Source organism: Rhinolophus sinicus, chromosome 12 (assembly GCF_057876585.1).
Source record: "Rhinolophus sinicus isolate RSI-liver-muscle chromosome 12, RSI-T2T, whole genome shotgun sequence".
Lineage (NCBI taxonomy): Eukaryota > Metazoa > Chordata > Mammalia > Chiroptera > Rhinolophidae > Rhinolophus > Rhinolophus sinicus.
This window is the reverse complement of record NC_142512.1, coordinates 13,457,953-13,481,954: the sequence shown is the minus strand read 5'-3', so window position 1 is coordinate 13,481,954 and position 24,002 is coordinate 13,457,953. Positions and strand designations below refer to the sequence as shown.

The window sequence follows — 24,002 nt, the reverse complement described above, 5'->3', positions numbered from 1 at the left end:
CTGATGGACAGCAACTGCCAGCTTCTTTCCCAACCATCACTGAAAAGAGTGGATTAGATCAGAGGCTTAAACATTTAGCAGACCCCTCTGTTTATGCAGGAACCCTCCGTCTAACACCTAACAAGTAGAGCTACTCCGGTTAAAGCAGGGATGAGTTCTGGAGTCCTGAATCCTTGTCCCTGGTTCCCCGGTGATGTCTCAGCTCCTTCCCAGCTGAACACCCTTGGGATCAGCTCATCCAGATGGTTCTGTTAATTGTTTTTCAGTCAGATGATGGCAGGGGGAAGTCCCTGGCTGCAGGGTCCCACGTGTCATTCATAGGACAGCACCACTTTTGGGGCCAGGGGACCACAGGCCAGGTCCATGAAAGGGCAGAAGTATGCTGCTGGGCTTACTTCCAGTCCCTTCAGGATGAGACCCCCACATACTGTTTTCGTTTATAGCTGCAGCAGCCCTTGGCATATGGCCCCAGGAGGAAGCTGGTTGGCTCCCCTGGCCTCATTTTTAGCTTTCTGGTTGGATTATTTGGTTCAAGATGTTTCTTTGTACTTGCTTAGATAGGGCATTTGCTACCTGGCATGAAAGCTGCCATACATACTGTTTGCCCATCTAGCTAAAGACTGCGTGCCAGCCACCTGCCTCTGAGTTGGTTTCCTTCCTAGGGCTGCCCCATGCCCCACTGCCTGGCTCTCACTGAAACCTTCAGGAGTGATCCGTCCCCGGAGCTGGGCGCACGTGGTGGTCTCCGCTGCAGGGAGGGGGCGAGTCTTCTAGGTGATGAGGCCTCTTACCTCCAGATATGTTCATCTCCCCGTGATCCAGTCCCATCCTTTGCTCCTGACATGTCGTCCAGCATCAGAAGAACAACTGCTCCACTTCCTTTCAGCCCAGAGTGGTCGGAAACTGTACCCCACCGACTCAGTTAGGAGCCACTTGGGATGTTGAATCACAAGTGAGGCACGTAAGAGGTAGACATAGGTGACCTGAGAGTAGGATGAGCTGGTGTTACCTCAGTTCACGGGAAGGTGGACCCAGAGTGGAAGTGACTGGCCTGAACTCACACAGCTGGTTCACAGAAAAGCCAGGACTGGAAATGAGCTCAGTGTCCTTTTCTGCTATACTCGCCACCTTTGCAAACATGAGGCCCTGCTGGCCTTTACTCTGTGCCTCAGGAGATGAGCTGATTTTGGACGCTTGGAAATGACGAGCTGTGGGGCTGGCACAACGTTTGCAGCAGGAGGAATATGGTTCATCCTCCTCTTGCAGTCCTGTGCTTGTTGAATGTTGATTGTGCTCCTCTTAGTTGTCCCAGAGGTGCCATTGGCATCTTCTGAGAGCCAAGATGGAAGCTGGCACCTCTGGGGAAGGCGTGGTGTCCTGGGGTGGAGCCACAGCTGAAGGCAGCATCTGTAGCCGGATCTGTCCTGCCTGCCTACAGCTGAGAACAGCCAGGGCGGCCGCTGGTGGGGACAGGCCAGAAAGGGGGCTGGGTCCGAGCCGTCAGTTGTTTTCGCTGTTTGCCTACAAGAGGCTAAGATTAGCCTTTTCCTCATTCCAGCTTTTACTTCAAGGATTGTTTTTCTCCCTCCATCTGCCCTAAAGGTGGAAACAAATTGAGAACACTGGCTTGCCCTTTAAATTTAGACGTGTTACTTCATTCTTTCCTAAAAATGCGAGCAGGGGAGGCGGCATCTTTGTAAATCATCTTCCTATGACTTAAAGCATCTTATCTGAAAACTGGTCCTATGACGATTAAAAGTATGATCTATAGGGATACAGTGGCCCTTTTTTAAATGTTAAGAAAAAAATAGTCTTGAGTAAGTATTAATATAACAGATTTCCTTTATAAGATAGCACATGTGAAGAGGCAAGTGTGAAAACAGAACAAAGCGTATAGTGCTGGTTTTGGGGGACCAAATGGGTGTGTGCCATGTGGGTTATGATATGGAGTCATGCTGTGTCCTGCTATGTCTGCACCCATAGTGGTGTTAGTTTCTTGTCAACTCGGAAGACTTTACCAAGGGAAACATGATGCAAACAGAACAAAAATGTAACTTGTTCATTTGTGTGGTGTTTGTAATCAGGTATCAAATTGGACCACTGCCCCATTACAACACGGAGCTGCTGCCTAGATCATGATTTGCAGGTGGAGGCCTGAGAGGGCACTGGGCTGGTAGGCCTGGCAGGGGGTCTTCTGGCACACACTTGGGTAGACAGTCAGGTGAGTGGTGTCTGAATTAGCTCAGCGCTCTACTGCTCCCTGTCAGTAGGTGACGGAGCTGGAGCTAAGAAACACTTTTTTGGTTTAAAAAATGGTTGTTTTAACTAGGAAAAACAATTAGCAAATCCCCGTTACCTAGAATTTAGGGGAATAGGTACTTTTACATTATAGGTGTCACTAAATTATTCTCTGTAAATCTTGAATCAGTCTAACAACGTGATAAACTATACAACTTTTTCTACCTTTGGGATAATATCCGTGGTAGTAAGAACAAGGTCAGTCAGTCTCAGTAGTGATAAGTGTCTGATGGGGGGAATGGTCAGGATGACTTATCAGCTGAATAGGACACCGTAGAGCCATTGAAACCTATGTGCGGACATGTGGACATGGGAATGCAAATGACTGATGGGAAAAGGACACAAAATAGATGAACGTGCTAATTGAAGCTTTATTAAAAAAATCAGAATTGAAATTAAAAAGATACGAATCGTTTACTACTTTGTGGTTCTAATTTTTTCTATCAAGTTGCCCAAATTCATGTTTTAAAAATTGACTGAAGTAATGAGACTGATTTATTTTTTTTTCGTTACCCGAGTTAGCCTGAAGGCCTGTGCTGAGAATCTCCGAGATTTGTTAGCACAAGGCAGAGGCTCCCTGACTACTGGGTGAGCAGCTCAGTCACGCTTGGAGAAGTTTTAAAATTCAGCTTCTCTGAGGTTCCACCCAGCACCAGCCTAGTGAGGAGAGTACTGTATTTCCTAGACTCTCAAATAATAGCAATTATAAGACACACCTTTATTTTGTGAACCAGTAAGAAAAATGTGCTGATTAGAACTATGAATATGCTTATTATTTAGACTTTTTGTATTTATTGAAAGAGCTCTTTTAGATATCTTTAGACAGATTTTCATTACATCACAATTAAGTCATATACAAAAAGGAAAATGTGAGATTTCTTAAAACTTCACGTTTGTGATTCTTTCTGAACCATGTTTTGACCCAGAGTTGTCCTTATCTGTTTTCGCAAGCAATGTCATCCTCTGTGGCAAGGTGAGCGTTGGTGATGCAGCGTTTCTGAAAAGCATATTCTGTTGTTCCAGAATTTTGTTCTAAGCAGCTGATCCCCATTCTGTATGATCTGATGCTGGGCTTTACTGACCTCACCAGGAGGCGGGCCGTGACAACCACATCACAGCTGCCACCTGCTGGCGGCATTGTGAGATGCATGTGTTTATACAGGTGAGAACACGGGTGTCTTAGAAACCTATGCCCTATGGGTCTTTGAAGGAGGCCGTGCTCTGCTTGGATGTTTGTCAGACTCTGAAATGAATAGTCAGATTATGTCACTTTACATCTCGAACGAGATTTTGTGACATGCTGTCAGCAGGGATAGAATCTGTTATTGGGCTTCTTTGAAAAAATAGATCTTTGTGTTGTAACGAATCAAACATGAATTTCTAGTCTCGGTAAGGGTTGAAGGACATGGTCACACTTTTTGCATATGGTACACAGGCCCTGTAAGTACAGTTAACATTGTTTTTGAAAACTGGCATCATGTCAATATACCCTTATTGGTAGTTCCACGACAAGCGTATGAGACACTTCACGATTTGCTAGGTTCTCAAATGACACGAGTCCACACAAGGACGTGGACTGCTCTGTCTGGACCTGACAGCTGGCACAGGACATAGCTTTCTAGCAAATGCTCAGAATTTGGTATAGAGTTCGTCCCTCCCAGAGTGATTGGGAAGCTTTGTGGATGGGAACTCCTCTTGGGGCTCAGCCACAGGCTTCACTCAGACCTGCCTGGAACTAGGGGGAGGAGCCATCCTTTCCACTTTCTAAAGATTTCAGCCTATGGCCTGTTTTGGCTTTTCTTCCTTTTTTTTTTTAAGGTCGGTGCGGGTGGGAAAGGAAGTGGTGGTTCCTCCTAGTTTGACAACTTGGAACTCTTTTCTTTCCCAGCCTTGACACAAACACGTCTGTGTCCCAGCAACACTGGTTTCAGCAGGAAGGGGTCCTGGGGTCAGTGTACCCAGAGCCAAAGGGCCGACTGGCTGTGAGAACAATTTGGTCTTCTGGCTCACACTTCATCTTCGCTAAGGTTTCCAGGGATGGAGAAAATTGGTGACAGAAAGGAAATGTGACAGGGCTCTAGAGTCTTCCTGACATCAAGGTTTCAGAAGTATTCCCTCAAGCCAGTCTGGCTAGGAATAATAGGTGTGTTATCCCTACTGAAGCAATTTAAAATAATTCCCTGGAGGGTATGCATTAAAAAAAGCAGTGCCTGGGATGTGGCATGGGCAGACAGCATTTAGTTAGCATGGCAGCTCTGAGTTAACACCCTCCCCGCCCCCGAGTCTCATTGCATTTGAACTTTATCTCAACAAAGGATAAGGCTTTTCCAAGTCTTGCCTGAATTCCTCTTCATGATGAAACCACACTCTTGCTGGGTGGAAGCTTGCCCACCTCTCTGAGTCTGACACTCAAAAGCCCAGCTCCCATAAACTGTCTTCCTTGTGCTTTAAATGCCCGACAAAGGCTTTATGAACTCCCTTTTCCTCAGACTACAAAGTGGTGGTTTGTTTAGTAAAGAAAGGTTCCTTCTACTTAGCATCTCTGGAATCAGGAACTGGAATCAGTCTGTGTAGATTACGTGTTTCTCCTGATAGGCTGAGTAGTAGGGTAAGTGACGTTAACACCAGCTCAACTAGCCAGGTGGGAAGTAGCCTTACTTTGGGAGAAAAATCAGCCTCTGGATTCCACAAACACCCAGCCTAAGATACTGAATGCAAGGGTGAGAAGACCTATGAAACACAGTAACTGCAACTCAACTTTTTTCTTTCATACTGTGTTTCCCCGAAAATAAGACTCAGCCCGACAATCAGCTCTAATGCGTCTTTTGGAGCAAAAATTAATGAAGCCGTTAGGAGGGTTTCGGTCACGAACCAACATCTTATATAAGACCGGGTATTTTATATTATTATATTATATTATATTATTATATTATATATATTATATATCATATTGTATTATACACCCAGTTTTATATAAGACTTGGTCTTATAGTAAAATAAGACCGGGTCTTATATTAATTTTTGCTCCAAAAGACGCAAGAGAGCTGATTGTCCGGCTAGGTCTTATTTTTGGGGAAACACGGTAGTAGTAACAGCACAAAAGGAGCACTTTTGTCCACTTTTTACATTCCCAATACCACCAAGAAGCCTGAGCATATATCTTATACCACCAGAACCAGTCTAACCTAATATGGAATAAAAACCCAGCATTCTCTACACGATTTTGTGCTCCTGTTTCTTCTTTCCAGCCTGTCTGAATTGGCCCACACTGGAGGGGCTGCCTTTGGGTCTTACCACTGAATCCTCCCCAAATCATTTTCAGTGCCTACCCTGCCTAAAAATGCTGTCTGAAACTTCTTGGGTCTCTTCAAATACTCTAATCCAGTAAATAGCTCAATTGGTTCGTGACCGAAACCCTCCTAATGGCTTCATTCTGCAGCCCTGAATTGCTCCCTTTACCATTAACAGTCGGGTCTGGAGTCCCAGTGGCCCTTTCCTTCCCAGTGCATCCATCTACAGAGAGGCCACTGGTGAGAATAAGATTTGTAGCCAAGACTGCCTAGAGACTCAGCCTGTCACCTGACACTTTCTGGGAGCACAGCACCCTCAGAAAAAGTGGGTCTGACTGTCAGCATTTGAAGTCTTTGTAGCTCCTAACCTCCAATCAGATCACAGATGGGAAATCGAGAACAGAAGGTGAGAAGACAGATTCCATGTTCACATGATTATTCTTGTTTATTGAGGTCTGTTTATTCTTAACGGGTGCTTTTTCCTCCAAGTAAATAGAGCAGGAGGCGTAAATATCTATAATGAATAAATTTATTGTCTTACAAAAATCATTGTCTAGAAATATGGGAATACAAGAAAAGATATTTGCAGTCAGGTGTCTGGTGGTCAACAGCCAGTACAATTCAATTCACAAAGGGGTAAAACCAAAGATTCCAAACCCACACGACAAATTCTTCCTAACAGATGTTAAAGCTTTTAACCCAAAAGGTTTGTGTTTTCAAGCACGTTGCAGAGGATCAGGGATTTATAATTAACACTGATTCATTGTCACTGAATGTTTATAATACCATTTTGACTAGAGAGGTACATGATATGAAGCACAGTCAAAACTTAATACATTAAATTGTTACAGAGGCAAATAATATATTTAACATTGTCTTAGTACTGTAGTGTCTAAGGCACTTTCTGTAATGTCAGTTTGCTTAACTACCAACCAAACCCAGAATGCTAAGTGTTCACTGTAACACTGTCCAAGGGGAGAGGATAAGGAAAAATGAAAAAGGAGTCACATCCACTGGCGTGTCAGCATTCAGGCAGATGGCATCTGTTCTCGAGGTTCTGTAAACCTCATCGACAAACTTGGAACAAGTCTCGGACACAAAACCAATCTTCCCATTTTGGGCTCAAAGCAGCGGCTGAATTTGCAAGGTCAGAATGAAAGCCTGGCTGGCGAGGGAGGGCCTTCCAGTAACTCGTGCTTAGGAGCCGCAGCTGCTCGCTCCCGAAGTGAGGCGTCGGACACCATCCGAAAGTCAGCGTGCTGTGACTGCTGCCACCCAGGGCCTCAGCTGCATCATGGCCACTATCCTTTCTATGCACAGACCAGCCCTGGCCAAGGACAGTTCACATGAAGAGATGCGGGGACACCACCAACTCGAGGGAGATGGGCATGGTAACCCCACATGGATGCTACTTCCCCCAATCCAACCCACCCCTCCTAATCTTTCCAAAGCCCCTTTCACAGTTTGCTCACTGAAATAGTGTTGATCATTATTCGAAGGAAATGAGAGATACAAGTGCAGTTTAGTTCCACAATGTTCTAAGAGACTTGATGTGGCCGAGGAGTCGGGGGCCACATGAACACAGAGCTAAGTTACCTGTCTGTACGACAGAGAGCATGCAGAGCGAACGGGCAACCGCGGGGCTGCCCCAATAACCCAGCGACTGGCAACAGGGTCTGGAGTTTGTTTGAAAAAGGGTTCTCTTCTTAACATGTATTATAAAATGGTCTCTTGATGAATATATGGAAAATAGATGCAGTGATGAAACAATCTGTTTAATATGTGCATGTTTTGTGTATATATATAAAAAGGGGAGCAATTGTACCTAAATCTGAAGAAGCAGGATACAGTATGTGTAGGCTGGAAAGCCTTAAGACACAGTTGATCTTTCAGTAAGGAATCCTGTAGCTTGCCAATTTCCTAGATCTGGAGGAGGCCCAAGGCGGGCTGGCGCCGGGTGAGTTCCTGCATGTCCCACGGTGTCGCCTCCACTGGCTTCCTGTGACTCTACTCTGACTGGGGCGGCTGTGTCTCATTGACATCACTGGTCTTACTTTCGGTGTCATCATCTGACAGCTCCAGGGAAGCCCCTTCGATGTGTAGCTGGCGCCGGCCAGATCGGCTCGAAGAGAAGCTGATTGGGCCGCCTCGCCTGGGGAGAGCAGAAGGTAGACACACGTGAGCAAATACACAAAATCGTGTGGCTGTCAAGTTGTTCAGTCTTGAAACTTCCACCCCTTCCTCAGGACACAGGACCTGGGGTGGGTGGGCACGAACAGGAAAGGCTCTGGGCTTTTCCACCTCTCCCACGCCCCCGCCTATGGGGTACCGTCCTGGCCAACAGTGTGTACGAGAGGCGGGGATGCCTGGTCCAGCTTGGCTGGCTGTGACAGAAACAGTGAGGAGGGAGATGGACTCAGGCGACGTTCTCCCTGCTACCTCGGGCCAGCATGTCTGTAATGGGCAGACAGTAGATACTTTATTTAGGCTTTGTGGGCCAGTGAGGTCTCTGTTGCACAGTCTTATTTTTAATTTTTTTCCTAACCCTTTATAAATGTAAAACCCATTCTTAGCTCACTGGCTGTACAAAGCAGGGCACGTCAGAATTTGGCCACGGGCCACAGTTTGTCAACACCTGTACTAACCTCTTCTCGGGGAGAAAGAAGTTTGGCTTTAGCTTGCCCAGGGTCTGCCCTGGCCCTTGTGCACATCACAGGTAACGGGAGGAGGGCTGATGGCGCCAGGTCCCGCGAGGAGCTCCTACCCTGCTTTTTAACAGAGGCTGGGACCTTTCCTCCCGGTGGACGTCTGAGCGTGGACAGACACCTGACCTGGCTCTCAGGCCTTGTGCTGTGTATTCAGATGGTCCACCAGTAAACGGCCTGCTCCTCTTTTCTCCTCAAGGACTACTAAATACTAAAGGTCAGGAATCCTGAAAGGGTCAACGGGAAGGGATTCAAGAGCAAGATGAGTAACTGTACATGAGTCTGAGTAAATCGCCTCCGAGAAGTCAATCCCTAAGCCTACAAACTGGGCTGTGTTTGCAGGCGGTGGGCAGACACCGGAGCCGCGCCTCGCACACAAGCCCGGCCGCTCACCTCAGCCGGTTCTTCAGGGTGCTGACCTCACGGCTCAGGCCCTCGTTGGCCTCCGTGGCATCGTCCAGTTCCCGCTGGAGCTTTCGCCGAGAGGCATTGGCACGTGTAGCTTCTTCTTCTGCTTCCTCCAGCTGCCGTTTCAGCTGCTTCATCCTGGCATTGGCCTTCTCCATCTTGGGGAAGTCACACGAACCAAGTCATATCAAACTGATGAACCCAAATTCAGTGTTGCCACATCCTGAGTGTGTGAGCACAGCTCTGCCCTGTCAGCCACGTGAGCACACGTACACGCGTGTGTGCACTTAAACACACACAAGACTGGAGGCTGGTCTAAAGCCTTTTGATTGGCCTGCTATTCTCAGCAAAGGAAGTGTCTACAGAGCAAACTATGCTAAAGGAAATTTTTAAAAACTTAGAACCCTATTTTCCATCTCTATGAGTTTTTTGCAGAAAATGACAGTTTAGTATCCTCACATGAGTTGACTGTATGGGATTGTGAAAGGGAATTTGCTGTTTCTGCAAAATACAGAAGAGCCAGCGATGTGGACGCTCTCCAACCCCAGGAGATGGTATATTTATTATTACACCTCCTTTCAATATGGGCGTTTCAGATGTTATATTCTGATTCCAGTCCAAACCACTCTGGAAGACCTAACATGACCATTCACTCCTGAGCCATACAGAGACTGGCCAGTGTCCTGCGGGTCCAGCTCACGCCCACTCAGAACTGCCCTGGGTACTATTAGGCCCAGAGAGTGGGGGTGGCAAGGGAAGGCCGGGCTGCCTGACTGGAGCAGGGGAAGAAAAGGGTAGGACTTGGGCCAAAGGCACAGACTCCTCAGCTCCGTCTACCTGTTCTCCCAGTGTCTGCAGCGCAAGTCTCATCACAGTGAGGAGTGAGGTGGAGAGAGAGCACCGCTACCCACACTGTCCTCCATGAAGACCGGCCCAGTGCTATTAGAACATTCCCTTGAAATGCCTGGATGCAGACAAGGAAGGCCACCCGGGTGCTGCATGCAGTACATTTGTCTTTCTGTTCAACATCCTGCAGGCACCCCTCCATCCCGCCAATATACAGTGACTGCCAACTGCGCATGCCTAGGAACCAGTCAAGGCATTCAAGAGAGGACAATGAGTGAAGCTAAGTGACAACGCGGCAGAAAACTCTGCACTCGCAGTGTCCATTCTAGTGCAGAAAACATGGTAAGTTTAAGATTCAGTTCAGGCCTCGCACGGCAAAGCCCCCCCAATGTGCTCTCGCGCACCCCTCACCTGCTCCTTATACTGATCTGCGTGTCGACGTTCATCTTCCACCTGCATGAAGATTTCTTTCAGCTTCTTCTCGGTACGTCGGACCAGTTTGTTGGCCGCTGCTCGTTCCCTATGAAAATGATCAATACGTCAGTCTTTGTAATTTTTGAAATGATAGTTTGAATGGGGAAAATATTTTTAAAAATCCCTTTCCTCTGGAAGATGACATACATTGGATGCTTTGCAGGACCTCTCGGACCAGATATCATGATTAATACGACCCAGAAACTTTTCCCTCTGGTACAACATGGACGGCCTGTAATGTCTTCTAATACCGACAGGCAGAAAAAGTGTATTATTCCTTCACATGCAGATATTAATCACTTTACTCAGTGATCTTCTCAAGATCAAATGTTACTTATATACAAGCTACCTGTCACTTATATTGACTCAGACTTTTTGAAGCCAGAAACTTAAGTTACTCTCATCACCTAACTTTTTAGCCTGGAAAACAAAATAAAAAGACCCAATTTATTAAGTGATCCTTCTAATCACCTGACCACCTACTATGATGCCAGGGGCTCTAGCCGTTAACACTGAAAATAAAACTCCCACTGTCACTTTAGTTAGAAGTCAAACAAATCACGTTTCCAGACAGGCCTACATTGTATTGTCCCTTTGTAGGAGAGCTAACTGATTCGGTGAACTCCATTCAAAACAGAAAAAGTTCTTTTGTTCCTTGACAAATGTTATGCAAAAATGGATGGCGAAGGGGTTAGCTGAAAGGGCGAGTCATGGTAATTACAGCAAACGACAAATAAACCCGTAACTGTTTAATCTGAGAGCAGTGGCCTTGAAAGAGTGGAGTGGGAAGTACGGATGCTGGGCTCTGAGCACAGGCCCTGCATTTCTGGGCCCCAAGCTCTGCAGTAAGAGGGTGAATGTGAAGGTCTAATAATTCTGTAAATGCCCATCAAAAGCTGTACTGGGCGATTCCTCATAAATTCAGAATGGTTTACTAAAACAATGGAAACTGTTCAACAGTCACTTCCTAGGGGAGAAGAAAAGCTTTTGTTTTTGTCACTGCCTTTCTTCTCTGCCAACAAATTGTACCATCTCACGTGATGCCACCAACGTGGGAAATCAACTTTGGGTAAAGACGTAAACTACGGCACCTAGAAAATCATGGGGCACAGCATGGTCAGCTGAATCCTAGAAGAGCTGACAGGTGAGCCCAGCCTTCCCTGAGGGCTCACATCCTCTCTCTCACTCTAGTGACCTGGTCTTGTCATCTCTTCCCCCTGCCATGGGACTTCCCCAGGGCAAGTGTCTGTTTTGTCTCTTGTTTGGCTCACAGGCTGGGCCTGGACCTGGTCTGTAGCAGAGACGCTCTAACTTTTGGTTTACTGCAGCAAAAACCTCTTACTTGGCTTCCTGCTCAAGCTGCTCCTCCAGCTGCCCAATCTTGGCTTCCAGGGCCGAGATGGTGGCCTTGAACTTGGACTTGACAGCACCCTCTAGCTCCTGCAGCTTGGCCTTCAGCTCCTTGTTCTGCCGCTCCAACTGCTGGCGCGCATTGTCGCTCTTCTGGGCAGCGCTGCGCTCGGCCGCAAGCTCAGTGTTCAGCGTGTCCACCTGGAGGAGAGATGGGGTTAGCCTCCCGTGCAGGAGGGCGGCGCAGCCCTCCCTGGGTGACGGCCACCGTGTGGGCCACCTGCAGCGTGGTCTTGCGGAAGCGGTCGTTGAGCAGTTCCATGTTGCTCTGCTCCTCCTCCAGCTCCTCCTCCAGCTGTGCGATTCGGGCCTCCAGGCGCCGCTTCTCATCCAGCAGCGCAGACCTGGTGGAGCGCGGGGAGGAGGTGACGGCTCGGTCTGGGCTCCACACACTGGGGAGACCCAGGGAGCGCTCCACCCCCCACTGCTGAAACTGAGCACCATTCTTGATGTCTGTCCCCTTTCCCCATCGCCCAGTCCATCAGGTCCTATTGACCACACTTCCAAACACACCACCCACTCCCCATGCCTGCCGCCCTCATCCAGGCCCCGTCATCTCGTGCCTGGGCCACTGTGTGGGACTTTCAGCTCGCCTCCCTGCTGCCTCTCCATCTGTTCTCCACAGACAGCGTCAGCTTTCCAAAGTACAAAAAAGTCCTGGCATTCCCTAGCTCCTACACTGGTTTTCCAGTGCATGAGATCAAATGCCAACTCCTCATCACGGCAGGCTAGAAAATGACCGTGGTGAACCCTCAGTACAGTAATTAAATGGAGAAAGCAACTTAATTGGGAAAAAAGATGACTTTTAATAAAAAATGCATTCAGAGAAATGTAAGTCTAAGGAATCCACCTGCCAGACTTACTGAACTTGACAGTGAAGACTTGCGCTGCAAGGCTGTGCCGTCTGTGGAAACGAGGTTGGTTCTGAGTGTGTTTCCTTCACACCTACTGTGGGCATGGCTGGCACAAGGCGTGCCCTGCCTGGGTCCTGCAGCTCAGCCTCTTGTGCTCATCTTTCCAGACTTAGAACAGACGAGCAAACCAACTACTAACTCCTATGTGCCAAACGCCCACGGCCTTCTCAGTGCAGCAGGCAAGCCCAAGGGGAATGGACCACAGGTGCCCAGGAGGACCGGTGGGGCCGCCACTGATCTCGATGCCAGCCCCTTCCCACCAGCTGCCAGGAGACTCACTTGCCAGAGGCGCTGTTGGCGATCTCATCAGCCAGCTCATCTCTCTCCTGCTCGGCGTGTCGGCGGGCTCGCTCAGATGAGGCAAGTTCCTAAATAAGTTTAGACCGTGATTAAGCTCTGGCAGTTAACGGTTTTCCTCAAATGTGCAATCTGACAAGGCCTGTAGGCTGGAGCCGCCTTGCTCCCTGTGTGCCTCCGATGGCAGTTAGATCTGAGAAATGGAGCTGGCAGGGCTGCTGAAGAGAACCTATTTGGGTGCAGGTCAGCCGGGTGATGTGCCCTGTCAACATCCTTACACAAAAATGTCCACAGAGGGAAGTCCTAGTCCATGTAAGGGCTCGGCTAGCCCTTCTAATTTAAGCAGTAGCTATATTCCTGCCCTCCTTAGAAAGCTGGTGTTTCTTTATCATAAACTGAGCACAAGCTTCATGCAAACCCAAAACTATACCAATTCATGGACTTGAAGTATCCATCACATGTACAAGTACTACAGTTTGGAGGTCAAGTACATTAGCTAGATAGACTAGTGAGTCGTATCAAGGCACCAGAAACTAAGGTAGTTGTGCATACAGTGAAGATCACAGCTCCCATGGGTGGAGTGTGACCTCAGGCTCACAGAGCTGGGCCTCTGCGGTGAGCAGGGCCTCTTTCTGAAGGAGATGGGGGCCCTGGCCCGTCAGGGGGCTCTGCAGGTGGCTCTCAGAGAGCTGAGCAGGGCAAGGGACAGCCCTGTGCCTGCCAGCCCTCTGGAGGAAGAACTGCCTGAAGGCTGCTTTTCCACAGGCAGGAGTCAGGGTGCATTTCTCACCCCAAAGACTGGGTAAAGACTAAGATCATATTCTCAGATCTTGAGAGCGGCACCATCTCCCTTATTTTATGGATGAGGAAACTGAGGCCCACATGGATGAAGTGACTTGTCCAAAGTCTCAAGGTCTGTCAATAGCAGAAACTCAGCGTTCTGACTCCCTCCCCGTCCAGGACCTCTTCCCACCAGCTGTCCCTTCCAAAAGATGCCATATTTGGCAAGAGTACAACTTCAGATGCTTGAGGAGCAGGGCTGCATAAAAGGAGTTCGTCTGTGTGGTCTGCGCATGCAGCTGCCTCTTAAATTAGTGCAGGATGCAGGCCCTCCGAAGGCCTGGGTTCTAGCAAACAGAATCCTAATACCTGGGGCAGGGCCCAAGTCCAGGATGTGATGGCTACAGGCAGAATACTCTGGGCCTCTGACTAATGAACCACTGTAAGCATTCGCTCTACCATCTGGCCTCTGCTGTTCTTTCTCTTGGGCTCAGCAAGGGCCCTTCCTGTCCACGGCTGGGTGTGCTGCAGGCAGGCTGAGGGACCCATGGGAAAAAGGAGAGGCCCCTAGGGCCCATAAGCTGGATGAACAAAGGTGTCTGAGGTAAGCAAAATAGAGAAATAGAGGGAAGGGCAGGGCTAGCTTTCCAGATCAGTCTCTTCTCTTCTCCCTAATGCAATGATCCCTTGTCTGAAGGTTTAAAATAAACACTTTCAGGTTTCTGAAAAAATTGGAGTGCTGGGCTGCAGGGTGCTTGGATACTTAGGTAATGCCCCAGGAGCTTTCCAGGAGGCAGGCTCCCAGGGCCTCGTCACCTTTGTGGATCTCACTGATAACCTCCACGATGAGCTACATAGATCTTCAACATTCTACTTCATTGACGAACACACGTTCTTTTGAAGCATACGTGGAATATATATAAAGACTGACATTCCAGGCCCTACAGTTGTTCGACTCCCAATATTCTCTAATCATAATGCAATAAAACTAGAAATCAACCAAGAAAAAGAAAAATGTCACACATTTTGAAATTTAAATCACACTTTTAGATTATTCATGGGATAAAGAAGAAACCATCACAGAAATTAGAAAAATTTAGAATTTAAATGACAACAGATAGGATATAGTGAAAACTGTACTCTGAGGGGAATTTAGAGTGTTCTATGAATGTATTAGACAAGAGGCAAGCTTGAAAATTAATGTCCATCCAACTCAAAAAGTCAGAAAAAGAAAAACATCCAAAGGAAATAAAGGTAAGAGCAAAAATTAATTAAATAATAAACAAAGAAGGATCAAAACCAAAAGTGGGCTGTCAGGGTAATCTCAGGATCTGCTCAGTGTTTACTCATCCGGTTGTCAGTTCCTTCTTCATTCCTGACACTAGGAGTTGAGTTCCCTTTCTTTCTTGCAGGCTCAACCCTGCATTTATAATTCTTTGGTAACATTTGTGCCCAGCATTTCTAGGTGTTTGTATTGGGAGTCTTTTTCATACTAACTGATAACATTTCAAACTTAAGTTGCTCTTTCTAGGTTTAAATAAATTTGATCATCCTTTATTTATATAGAAATTTATGTTCACATTACATATGTGCAGTTCTTTGTATGTCAATTTTACCTCAATAAAGCTTTTAAAAATAAACAGAAATGTATATTCAAGTGTGCCTAACATTGACATAATCAATCCCATACTATATATAACCCTTCATCAATACTTCTCCATGAGAATTTACAAAAGAGATAAATGAAAGAATTGTTGGATTACAAAATGATTCACTTAGGGATTCAATGAAACACAGTTCTCTCCTTTTAAGTATCACACAAATAGAGATTCTGTGTAAAACGATGAATATACATGAACAAAGTGTGACCACTTTGTCGAACTGAAGCAATAAGATAGTCCAGTAACATAAACAATGGGTAGTGAAATTAATTACACTAGGCTACAAAAATATTAAGATGGATTATATATATATATACACATACATACATATATATGTATGTATGTATGTGTATATGTGTGTATATATATATATATATATAAAATCTATCTTAATATTTTATGTATGTATGTATGTATGTATGTGTATACATATGTAATCTTGGAAAAATTGCCAGGGCAAATATTTGTTGAACAAATAGATGAATAGATGAATAAGTAAACAAACCTCCTGCAATTGAAGGATTTCTGCTTCCAGACTCTTTAATTTCTTTTCACTCTCTTTGGATTGAGCAAAAATCTCATCCCGGGATGCACGAGCTTCTTCTAATTCACGCTGGTAGTCCTTCATCTGAGCCTAAGGATAAACAGGAAGAAGGTTTTTGGGGTAGTTTTCATTCATTGTTTTTAAACACATATATTTTTCCAGATTATTAAAGTAATATACAGGTAATTGTAAATATAAAAGCACATGGAAGTGACAAAGATATCACAAGAAAACATTCAGACCAATACCTCATATATATAAAAATCCTCAACAAAATAGCAAACTGAATTCATCAACATATAAAAAATTATATACCATGTATATTTATATGCCATTATATCCCACCATCCAAGTGGGACTTATTTGAGAAATGCAAGGTTGTTTTGACAACAAAAGAGGAATATAACCATATGATCATCTCAAATTTTAAAAGAAGCATTTGACAAAATCTAATTCCCTTTCATTATAAAAATACTCAATAAGCCAAATGGAAGGGAACTTCCTCAACTCCAAGAAAGGGCATTGATGAAAAATTGACAGCTATTATATTAATGTTCAAAGACTGAATGCTTTCCCCCTAATATCAGCAGTGAGACAGAGATGCCTGACATTGTCACTTCTGTTTAACATTGCAATGGAGTCTAGCCAAAGCAATTAGGCCAAGAAAAAGAAATGAAAGACACCCAGATTGGAAAGGAAGAAGTAAAAACTAACTTGATTTGCAGATGATATGATCTTGTACTTAGAAAATCTTAAGGAATCCATTAAAAACCCGTTAGAACTAAGAAATGAGTTCAGCAAGGTTACAGGATACAAGATCAATATACAAAAATCAATTGTATTTCTACATTATTATAAACATTCCCCAAATTAAGAAAGCATTTATACTTAAAATAGCATCAAAAAGAATAAAATACTTAATAAATTTAGCTAAAGTATAACACTTGTACATAAAAAACTATAAAACATCATTGAAAAAAATTAAATAGCTAAATAAATGGAAAGATGGCCATATTCACGGACTGGAATTCTTACTATTGTTAAGATGATAATACTTTCCAAATTGATCTACAGAATCAACGCAGTATCAAAATCCAAACAGGACCTCCCTTTTCCCCCCCAGAAATTAGCAAGTTGATCCTGAAAGTCATGTGGAATGGTAAGGAACCTGGATAGCTAAACAATCTTGAAAAAGATTGACAAAGTTGGAGAAATCCCACTACCCAATCTCAAAATTTACAAAGCTACGATAATCAACACTGTGATAGTTGCATAAGGACAGACATATAGATCAGTGCAATAGAATTAATTCAATGGGGGAAGGAACAGTCTTTTTAACAAATGGTTCTGGGACAACTGGATATCCATATCCAAAAGAAGGAAGTTAGGTTTATATATGAAACCATATAACAAAAATTAACTCAAAATGGATTTAAAGTAAGAGCTGAAGTATAAAACTCTTAGTAGAAAACATAGCAATAAATCTTCGCAACCTTGGATTAGAGGCAGTGGTTTCATATATAATTTAAAAAGCACAAGAAACAAACAAAAAAATAAACTGGATTCCATCAAAATTAAAACCTTTTGTGCTGTAAACAATACCATTGAGTGAGTGAATAGACAATCCAGAGACTGGAAGAAAATATTTGGAAATCATTTATCTTATATAAGAAACATTCAGAATATATACAGAAATGTTACAACTGAATTATTAGAGACAACTCAAAAAGATGACTGGAAGATTGAAAGGCGTGTTTTCCAAATAAGATAATGGCCAATAAGCTCATGAAAAAATGCTCAAAATCATTAGTGATTAGGGAAATGCAAATCAAAATCACAGTGAGGTACCACTTCATACCCACTGGGATGACTATAATTAAATGATGGATAATAGCAAGTGTTGGTGAAGACGTAGAGAAATTGGAGCCTCATAGACAGCTGGTAGGAATGTAAAATGGTACAGTCACTGAAAAGTTTTGGCAGTTGTCAAAATGAAATAGTTATCATATAACCTAGCAATTCCACTCCTAGGTATATACCGAAGAAAACTAAAAGCACATGTACACACAAGTATGTGAATGTCCGTAGCAGCATTATTCATAGTAGCCAAAAAGTTGAAGTAACCCAAATGTCCATCAACTGATGAATGGATTAATAAAATGTGGTACAAATACCCATACGTTGGAATAAATATTATTGGGTAATAAAAAGGAATGAAGTACTCATTTATGCTGTAACATGGATGAACCTTGAAAACATTATGCTAAGTGTTGATTGTATGATTCCATTTATATCAAATAGTCAGCATATAGGCCTGTCCATACAGAGAGAAAGTAGGTCAGTGGTTGATTCGTTCTGGATGTGGCAGAGACAGTGCAGTGACAGCTAATGGGGCAGGGTTTCTTTTAGAGGGAACCAAAATGTCCAAATTTAATGATGGTTGCACACCCCTCCGAATTTACTAAAGAAAAAACACTGAAAACACTTTAAATAGATAAATCGTATGGTATGTGAATTATGTTTCAATAAAGCTATTAAAGTCATGTTATTTTTTTTGTAATGAGCTTAAATCTTTCTAATTAGCTAGTAAAAATAAAAACCTTTGTATTTAGCTTTTAAAAAAAGTACAAGGAAGCAAGTAAGTTACTTATAAACCTATCATCCAGAGATGACTTTCCCTTCTCAACCTTTTTCTATGTATATCTACATGTCTATATGCAAAAAACTAAACTGCCCTATCCTGTACCTTTCTTTACTCGTTTAAGCCCTGCTGTCATTACATACATATCTCCATCGTTTAAATGGTTGGCAGTCCACTTACATTTAGGTCATTTCCATTTTTGCTATCAGAAATAACATTTCAGCTATGACCTTTGTATATAAATATTTCTTCTCATCTTTATATTTTGTTAGAATAAATTCTAAAGATGTGGAATCACCGAGGTCAAAGGGATGGAAGTTTTCTAAAGCTTTTGTCGTAACTGACAAACATCCCCCGCAGAGAAGCTGTGCCTGTTTATGTGCGGCGGGCCCAATACATTCTGCTAATACTGCGTTATTATAGAAATCACTTTTTGTCATTGCGATAGCTAAAACTGGCATGCCATTTGAGTAGTAAAAGGTGTGATTAAGTCAGACTGCAAAGATTACTAAAGCTCAGGAATAAGGAAGAAGCAGCATCACCTTCCCCTCGGGTGGCTCAGTGGCCATGTTAGTTCAGCATCACCAGTAGCTGTTTAGAGCCCGAAGAGCATGTTCCTATTGGCAGATGCCCCACCTGTCCAAGACTCACTAAGTGGGGCCAAGCACATCCTGTAGACACTGCAGGTACACACATGCCATCTTTATGGCCTGCTGCCCCAACCCACAGCCAAAGGTGACAGCTCCACTGTACTCCCTGGCAGGATGGCGAGCTTTCCTCCCCAGCTTCACAGGTCCTGTCGTGTTTGATCTCAGTAGGGCCAGATGACACCATCAAAGACTGACGGTGGCTGCACATACCTGAAGTTTGCGAAGCTGCTTGATTACTTCATCCCTCGCTTTGTTTGCAGCCTCGATTTGAGCTTCAAGGTCCTTCAGGTCTATTTCCATTTTCTTCTTTGAAGCAACAGCAAGTGCCCGCTGTTTCCGCTCATCCTCCAGCTCTGCCTCGAGCTCCCTCACCTAACAGACGATAACGGGGTTATGCCTGGTCAGGCAGCCTGTCATCATACAAGGGCTCTGGTTACTCTGCACAGGTGCTCTCTGCTACACAGCAGTTATTATTAACAGAAAACCACAGTAGCTGAATTTTGTTCAGATAGATCTTTAAAAACAATACCCGGTACACACAATTTCCATTATTCCAAGGGTCCCTAAGAAGGCAGAGTCCCTGATCTCAAGCTCATATTCTAGGTGATGCAACAAAATTGAAGACATGGGACAATTTCTTGGGGAAGTTCCTTCCAGGGACACTCCAGCAGCCTGTGGAGAGACCCACGTGGCAAGGTGCTGAGGTCTCGGGCCAGCCCCGTGGTGGGAGCCGGCTGAACAAGGATCCTCCAGCCCCAGCCAGGCCTTCAGGTGACGTGGCGCTGAGTCAGTTCAGAATTCCTGACCCACAGGAGCTGTGAGTTAACAAGTGTTGTTTTAAGCCATTAAGTTTGAGCTAATTTGTTATCTAGCAACAAATGACTAGTACAGTAAATATTAGTGGAATGAAAATAAGATGAAATTAAACATATCCCAGATCTAAGACTTGATACGATGGACGCCAAGGACATGTCAAAATATCCACTGATAAATTTTGAAGTCAACTTTTAGAAGTTTTACATACATTCAGAAAAGAATACAAATCCTAAGTGCCCAGCAACTTTTTAAATAGAAAATTGTAAAAATGTAAACCACTTTAAAGAGGGGTTTAATGAGGGCATGTGATCGGAACTTCAGAAATACACTGCATCACCTCATCAGGTGTGTTCTGATTCTTTCCTTCACCCATACTTGTAAGACTCACAGAACTGGAATCTAACTACATATTCCCTCGAGATTCCCCTGAGGGCCTTGCAATGATATTATCTGAGAAATAGGAAATCAAAACCAAGTACATTAAATTGTGAAAAATAAAATTATCAAGTAACCAAATAAATCAATTTTACTCCAGCTAATGTGTTCTAATGGGAATGAACAGGATATTGACCCCACACGTGGCGTTGCGGATGACAAGTGCTTGCTCCGGAGGCCACAGTTCCTATGACCGACCTGTTTAATCAGCAGCCGCTTCTTTTCTTCATTTTGCTCGTCCCTGGTTTGCAGGTCTCTCTCGAACTGGGCCTTCATGGCCTGCATGTTGACCTCCAGGCGAAGCTTGGCATCTTCTGTTGCCTGAAGTTCATCTTCCAGCTCTTCCAGCTGGGTCCTCATTTCTTCTACCTGCTGCTCTAGGGCCCGTTTGGATTTTTCAAGTTCATGAACCTAAACCACAGGAAATATCGAGAGAGAGTTGTCCCTTGGCAGAGAACAGCAGTCTCCCTGTTTTATAGGCCCCACATGGCACGTCGGCCGCTCTGGGCACCCCTGGGCCACTTCCTGACAGCACTCACATGCTTCCCTCTCCCTCCGTGGCTGCTGCTATTATTCTGCATCTTAGAGTATGCCGTTTAAACGACAGTACCGACCTCTTTGTTTACACGTGCTCTGTAAGCAATACATTATTCTCTGATGACCTTGACACCGAGAGAGCTTTAGAGAACAATGAAAAGAGCATAGTGTCAGAGGAACTTGTCTGCTGACTGGCCATTTACTTGCTGTCTGTGTAACAGGTACTACATACAGTACAGCCCTTCGTGCCATGGAAAAGATCATTTGTACTGAAAATGCACATGTGTAAGCATTCATATATTAAGGTATGCTAGGCCTGCAAAGGAAGGTGGTTAAAAAAGACTCCTGACCTTTCTCTGGACAAGTATCCCCACCATAAACACTGACCTAGTTAGTCCTCTGTGCCAAGGGCTATGCTGAGTGCTTCCGCCTCAGGTCCCCTTTGATCCCCAAGACAACCCTTCAGATAGGCATGCGTAGGTGCTATTATGTATCCCTTTGGGGTTCACGGCCATGTTAGCTCTCACAAGGGCAGGTAGGGGAAGACTTATGACATGAGAAGGGCCCATGTCTCTTAGCACTGTCTGGCACTTCATAGGCAAAGGAAATATTTGTGGAATAAATGTGTGACTCAATTATTCTAGAAAATACTAATATGGAACAAGAAAACGGAATCAACTGTGGAGTTCTCTCTACATTTTACTACGTAATCATAGCCATTTCTACTCTAGGTCGCTTCTTCATGTCCATGGGGCTGGTCCGCTGGGCACGAGGTTGTCGGAGACCCAGTAGGAAGAAGGTAGGACCATCTTCCCTCCCTTAGGATGTGGCCAGACAGCCCATAGCCCATGAAAACAAGACTTTATAGAGGACTATGTTTTCCAAAGCACATTTGCAGTAGCTTCATGGAATTGGGCAAATATAATGTCCATTTGACAGATAAGAAAACTTAGGCTTACAGAGGTTAAATGGCTTCTCCTGGTTAGAATGGAAGCTGGTGGAAAAGCCAAGCCCTGAATCTGTTTTGACTCCTGGCCTGGGCTTACTATCTTCAACACATCACATACTAAGGGGCGTATGTAGGAGAAATAAAAACCATTGCGGCTCTTGTAGAAGATGTGTGCAGTGGAAGGATAAATAGTATCACAGAAATTTCCAACTGAATAAATCCCCAAAGCATGTGAAGTCTTCAGAGAAAACAATGGCGTCTCATTGAGAAGTCCCACGTCAGAGAGAGCTGCAGTCTCCAGCTCTCTCCAGGTCACCACTCTGTAGACAGATCCTGCTACCCTCTATCTGAGGGGACCTGTGCCTACCTGTGACTCAGGAACAGTGAAATCCTTTGTTTAAAGGTCACTGCCAGCATGCAGGTTAGGGCAGGGAGGGCCCGGGAAAGGGACAAGAAACAAAGCTTCTCCACCTATAGGTGCAGCTACAAGAACTCCGCACCGAGAACAGACTGCAGAAAATCTGAGTTTATCCCAGGAGACTTTAATCCCATATTTATACACAAGCTAAGCCATTCCTAGACTACTTCGCTGTGCGGCTGGGCACGCCCAGGTCCTTCAGGCGCTCCTAAGGACCTGCCTGCGCCCCTTTGGAAGGGACCAGTCCCCAGGGACACTCACATTCTTCCCCACGTCATCCTTGGAGCTCATCAGGTCTTCCATGTCTGCCCGCAGCTGCTTGTTCTGCCTCTCAAACTCCTCCTTGGCCTCCAGGGCCTCCTCGAGGGCCCGGGCCAGGGACAGGGCTTTGGTTTCTTTCTCTCTGGCCTCTGCTTCGGCTCGGTCCCGCTCTTCTGCATAGCGAGCAGAGATGTTCTTTTCTTCTGCTAACAGCTACACGGAACAGCAATGGGAAATATTACCAACAATTTCAGAGGCAACATGAACGCTTCTCATTCATCACGTGACTCATTTCTAAGACGCTACCAGAGGAGTGTGCTCTTTATTTCCTTCCTTTTGCTTTTCAGCTTTTACCAATTTTACTACAAATGTGTATTGCTTTGAAATGGGACAATATTATTTTAAACTAAAATAACAGCGAGAGCTTTGCCAAGGAGGAAACAATGTACGGCATTGGTCCTGGAGTCTGGGAGACAACACACCTGATCAAACTTTTTCTGCTTCTTCTCCAAGTTGGAGACGATCTGGCGCTGATGGTCCAGGTCCACCATCAGGTCATCGAGCTCCTGCTGCAGGCGGTTCTTGGTCTTCTCCAGCTTGTCATAAGCCAGAGCCTTTTCCTCTAGGCGCTGGCTCAACGCCTCCACGTCTTTAAGGAGTTTCTTCTTGGCTTCTTCCAAACTTTCAATTGTTCCCAAGTCATCATCTACTTTCTTCTTGGTATCAGTCAACTAGGTTTTATGTAAAGAGAAAAAAGATCAGTATTAAAGAACGCAACTGGTTTTCACATTTGAGGCAAAAAGAAAAAGACTTGTTTTCAATATTTTGTGAGAAGAAATAATGTAAATCAATACTATGTGACTTATGAGCAAATTAATCTTAGAGACTAACTTAATTTCTTAGCGAATAACCTATAAAATGATTGGCTTAAAACCTTACATAGTTGACAGTCCTATGTCTCTATTTTAAATGCTTCCAACATTATGGCTAGCATAGGATCAGCATTGGGCTGGGTCAAAGGAAAAAAAAACACTTAAAAAATAAAATTATCAAGTAACCAAATAAATTACGAGTTTTATTTAGGACAACCTAATTAACCGCCCCAAATGGAACTGAAGCAGTGCAGCAGATGGGGACATTAGCTGCTAAATACACACATCTAGGCCACCACAGCTCAGCGGACACACACACCTGGGACTGCAGAGCCAGCACTTGTTTCTCCAGGTTCTTCCTGGCCTCCTCCTCCTCCTCCTGCTGCTCTTGAAGACTGTTCTTCTCCTCTTCCAGCTGTCGAATCCGACTGCTCAGGTTCAGCTTTTGGCGTGTCTCCTCCTGAAGAAGCTCCTATTGATTTTGATCAAAGGTCAGGACTTAAGTTACATGAAACACCCAAGCAAAACACGTCTATTAAAAACAAGTCATGAACAACAGAGACCTCCAGTGCATGAGAAGTACCCAGTGATACAAATAAACGGAAATGATTCTAAAACACACGTGACATGATAAGTGAACACCATAGTGCTTTAAACTCATTCAGGAGGAATGGCAGCACCGCCCCCAGGGCCCGGGCCGGGCACCTGTGCGTGGTCTGAGACGCCTTCCTTCCTCATCTCCTCTCTTCTAGAATCCCTTCCTCTTCGTGCCCCTGTGCCTGCCTTAGTCCAGGCA

General features: G+C 44.8%; 1 protein-coding gene across 9 annotated transcripts in view; it reads right to left on the bottom strand.

Moving 5' to 3' along the window:
• Nucleotides 1–6,099: 6,099 nt before the first annotated feature.
• The window catches only part of MYH10 (myosin heavy chain 10), a 133,848-nt gene continuing 115,945 nt past the window's right edge, over nt 6,100–24,002 (bottom strand). For all 9 annotated transcript variants that reach the window (XM_074320490.2, XM_074320489.2, XM_019745120.3 and 6 more), the window contains 12 exons: nt 23,526–23,678; nt 22,817–23,065; nt 22,335–22,547; nt 20,368–20,580; nt 19,129–19,290; nt 15,589–15,717; nt 12,625–12,713; nt 11,652–11,775; nt 11,364–11,572; nt 9,959–10,067; nt 8,687–8,859; nt 6,100–7,740 (listed from right to left, as the gene is read on the bottom strand). In XM_074320490.2, coding sequence (XP_074176591.1) covers nt 7,596–7,740; nt 8,687–8,859; nt 9,959–10,067; nt 11,364–11,572; nt 11,652–11,775; nt 12,625–12,713; nt 15,589–15,717; nt 19,129–19,290; nt 20,368–20,580; nt 22,335–22,547; nt 22,817–23,065; nt 23,526–23,678 — 1,968 coding nt within the window. In that variant the 3' untranslated portion in view covers nt 6,100–7,595. The remainder of the gene's footprint in view (nt 7,741–8,686; nt 8,860–9,958; nt 10,068–11,363; nt 11,573–11,651; nt 11,776–12,624; nt 12,714–15,588; nt 15,718–19,128; nt 19,291–20,367; nt 20,581–22,334; nt 22,548–22,816; nt 23,066–23,525; nt 23,679–24,002) is intronic.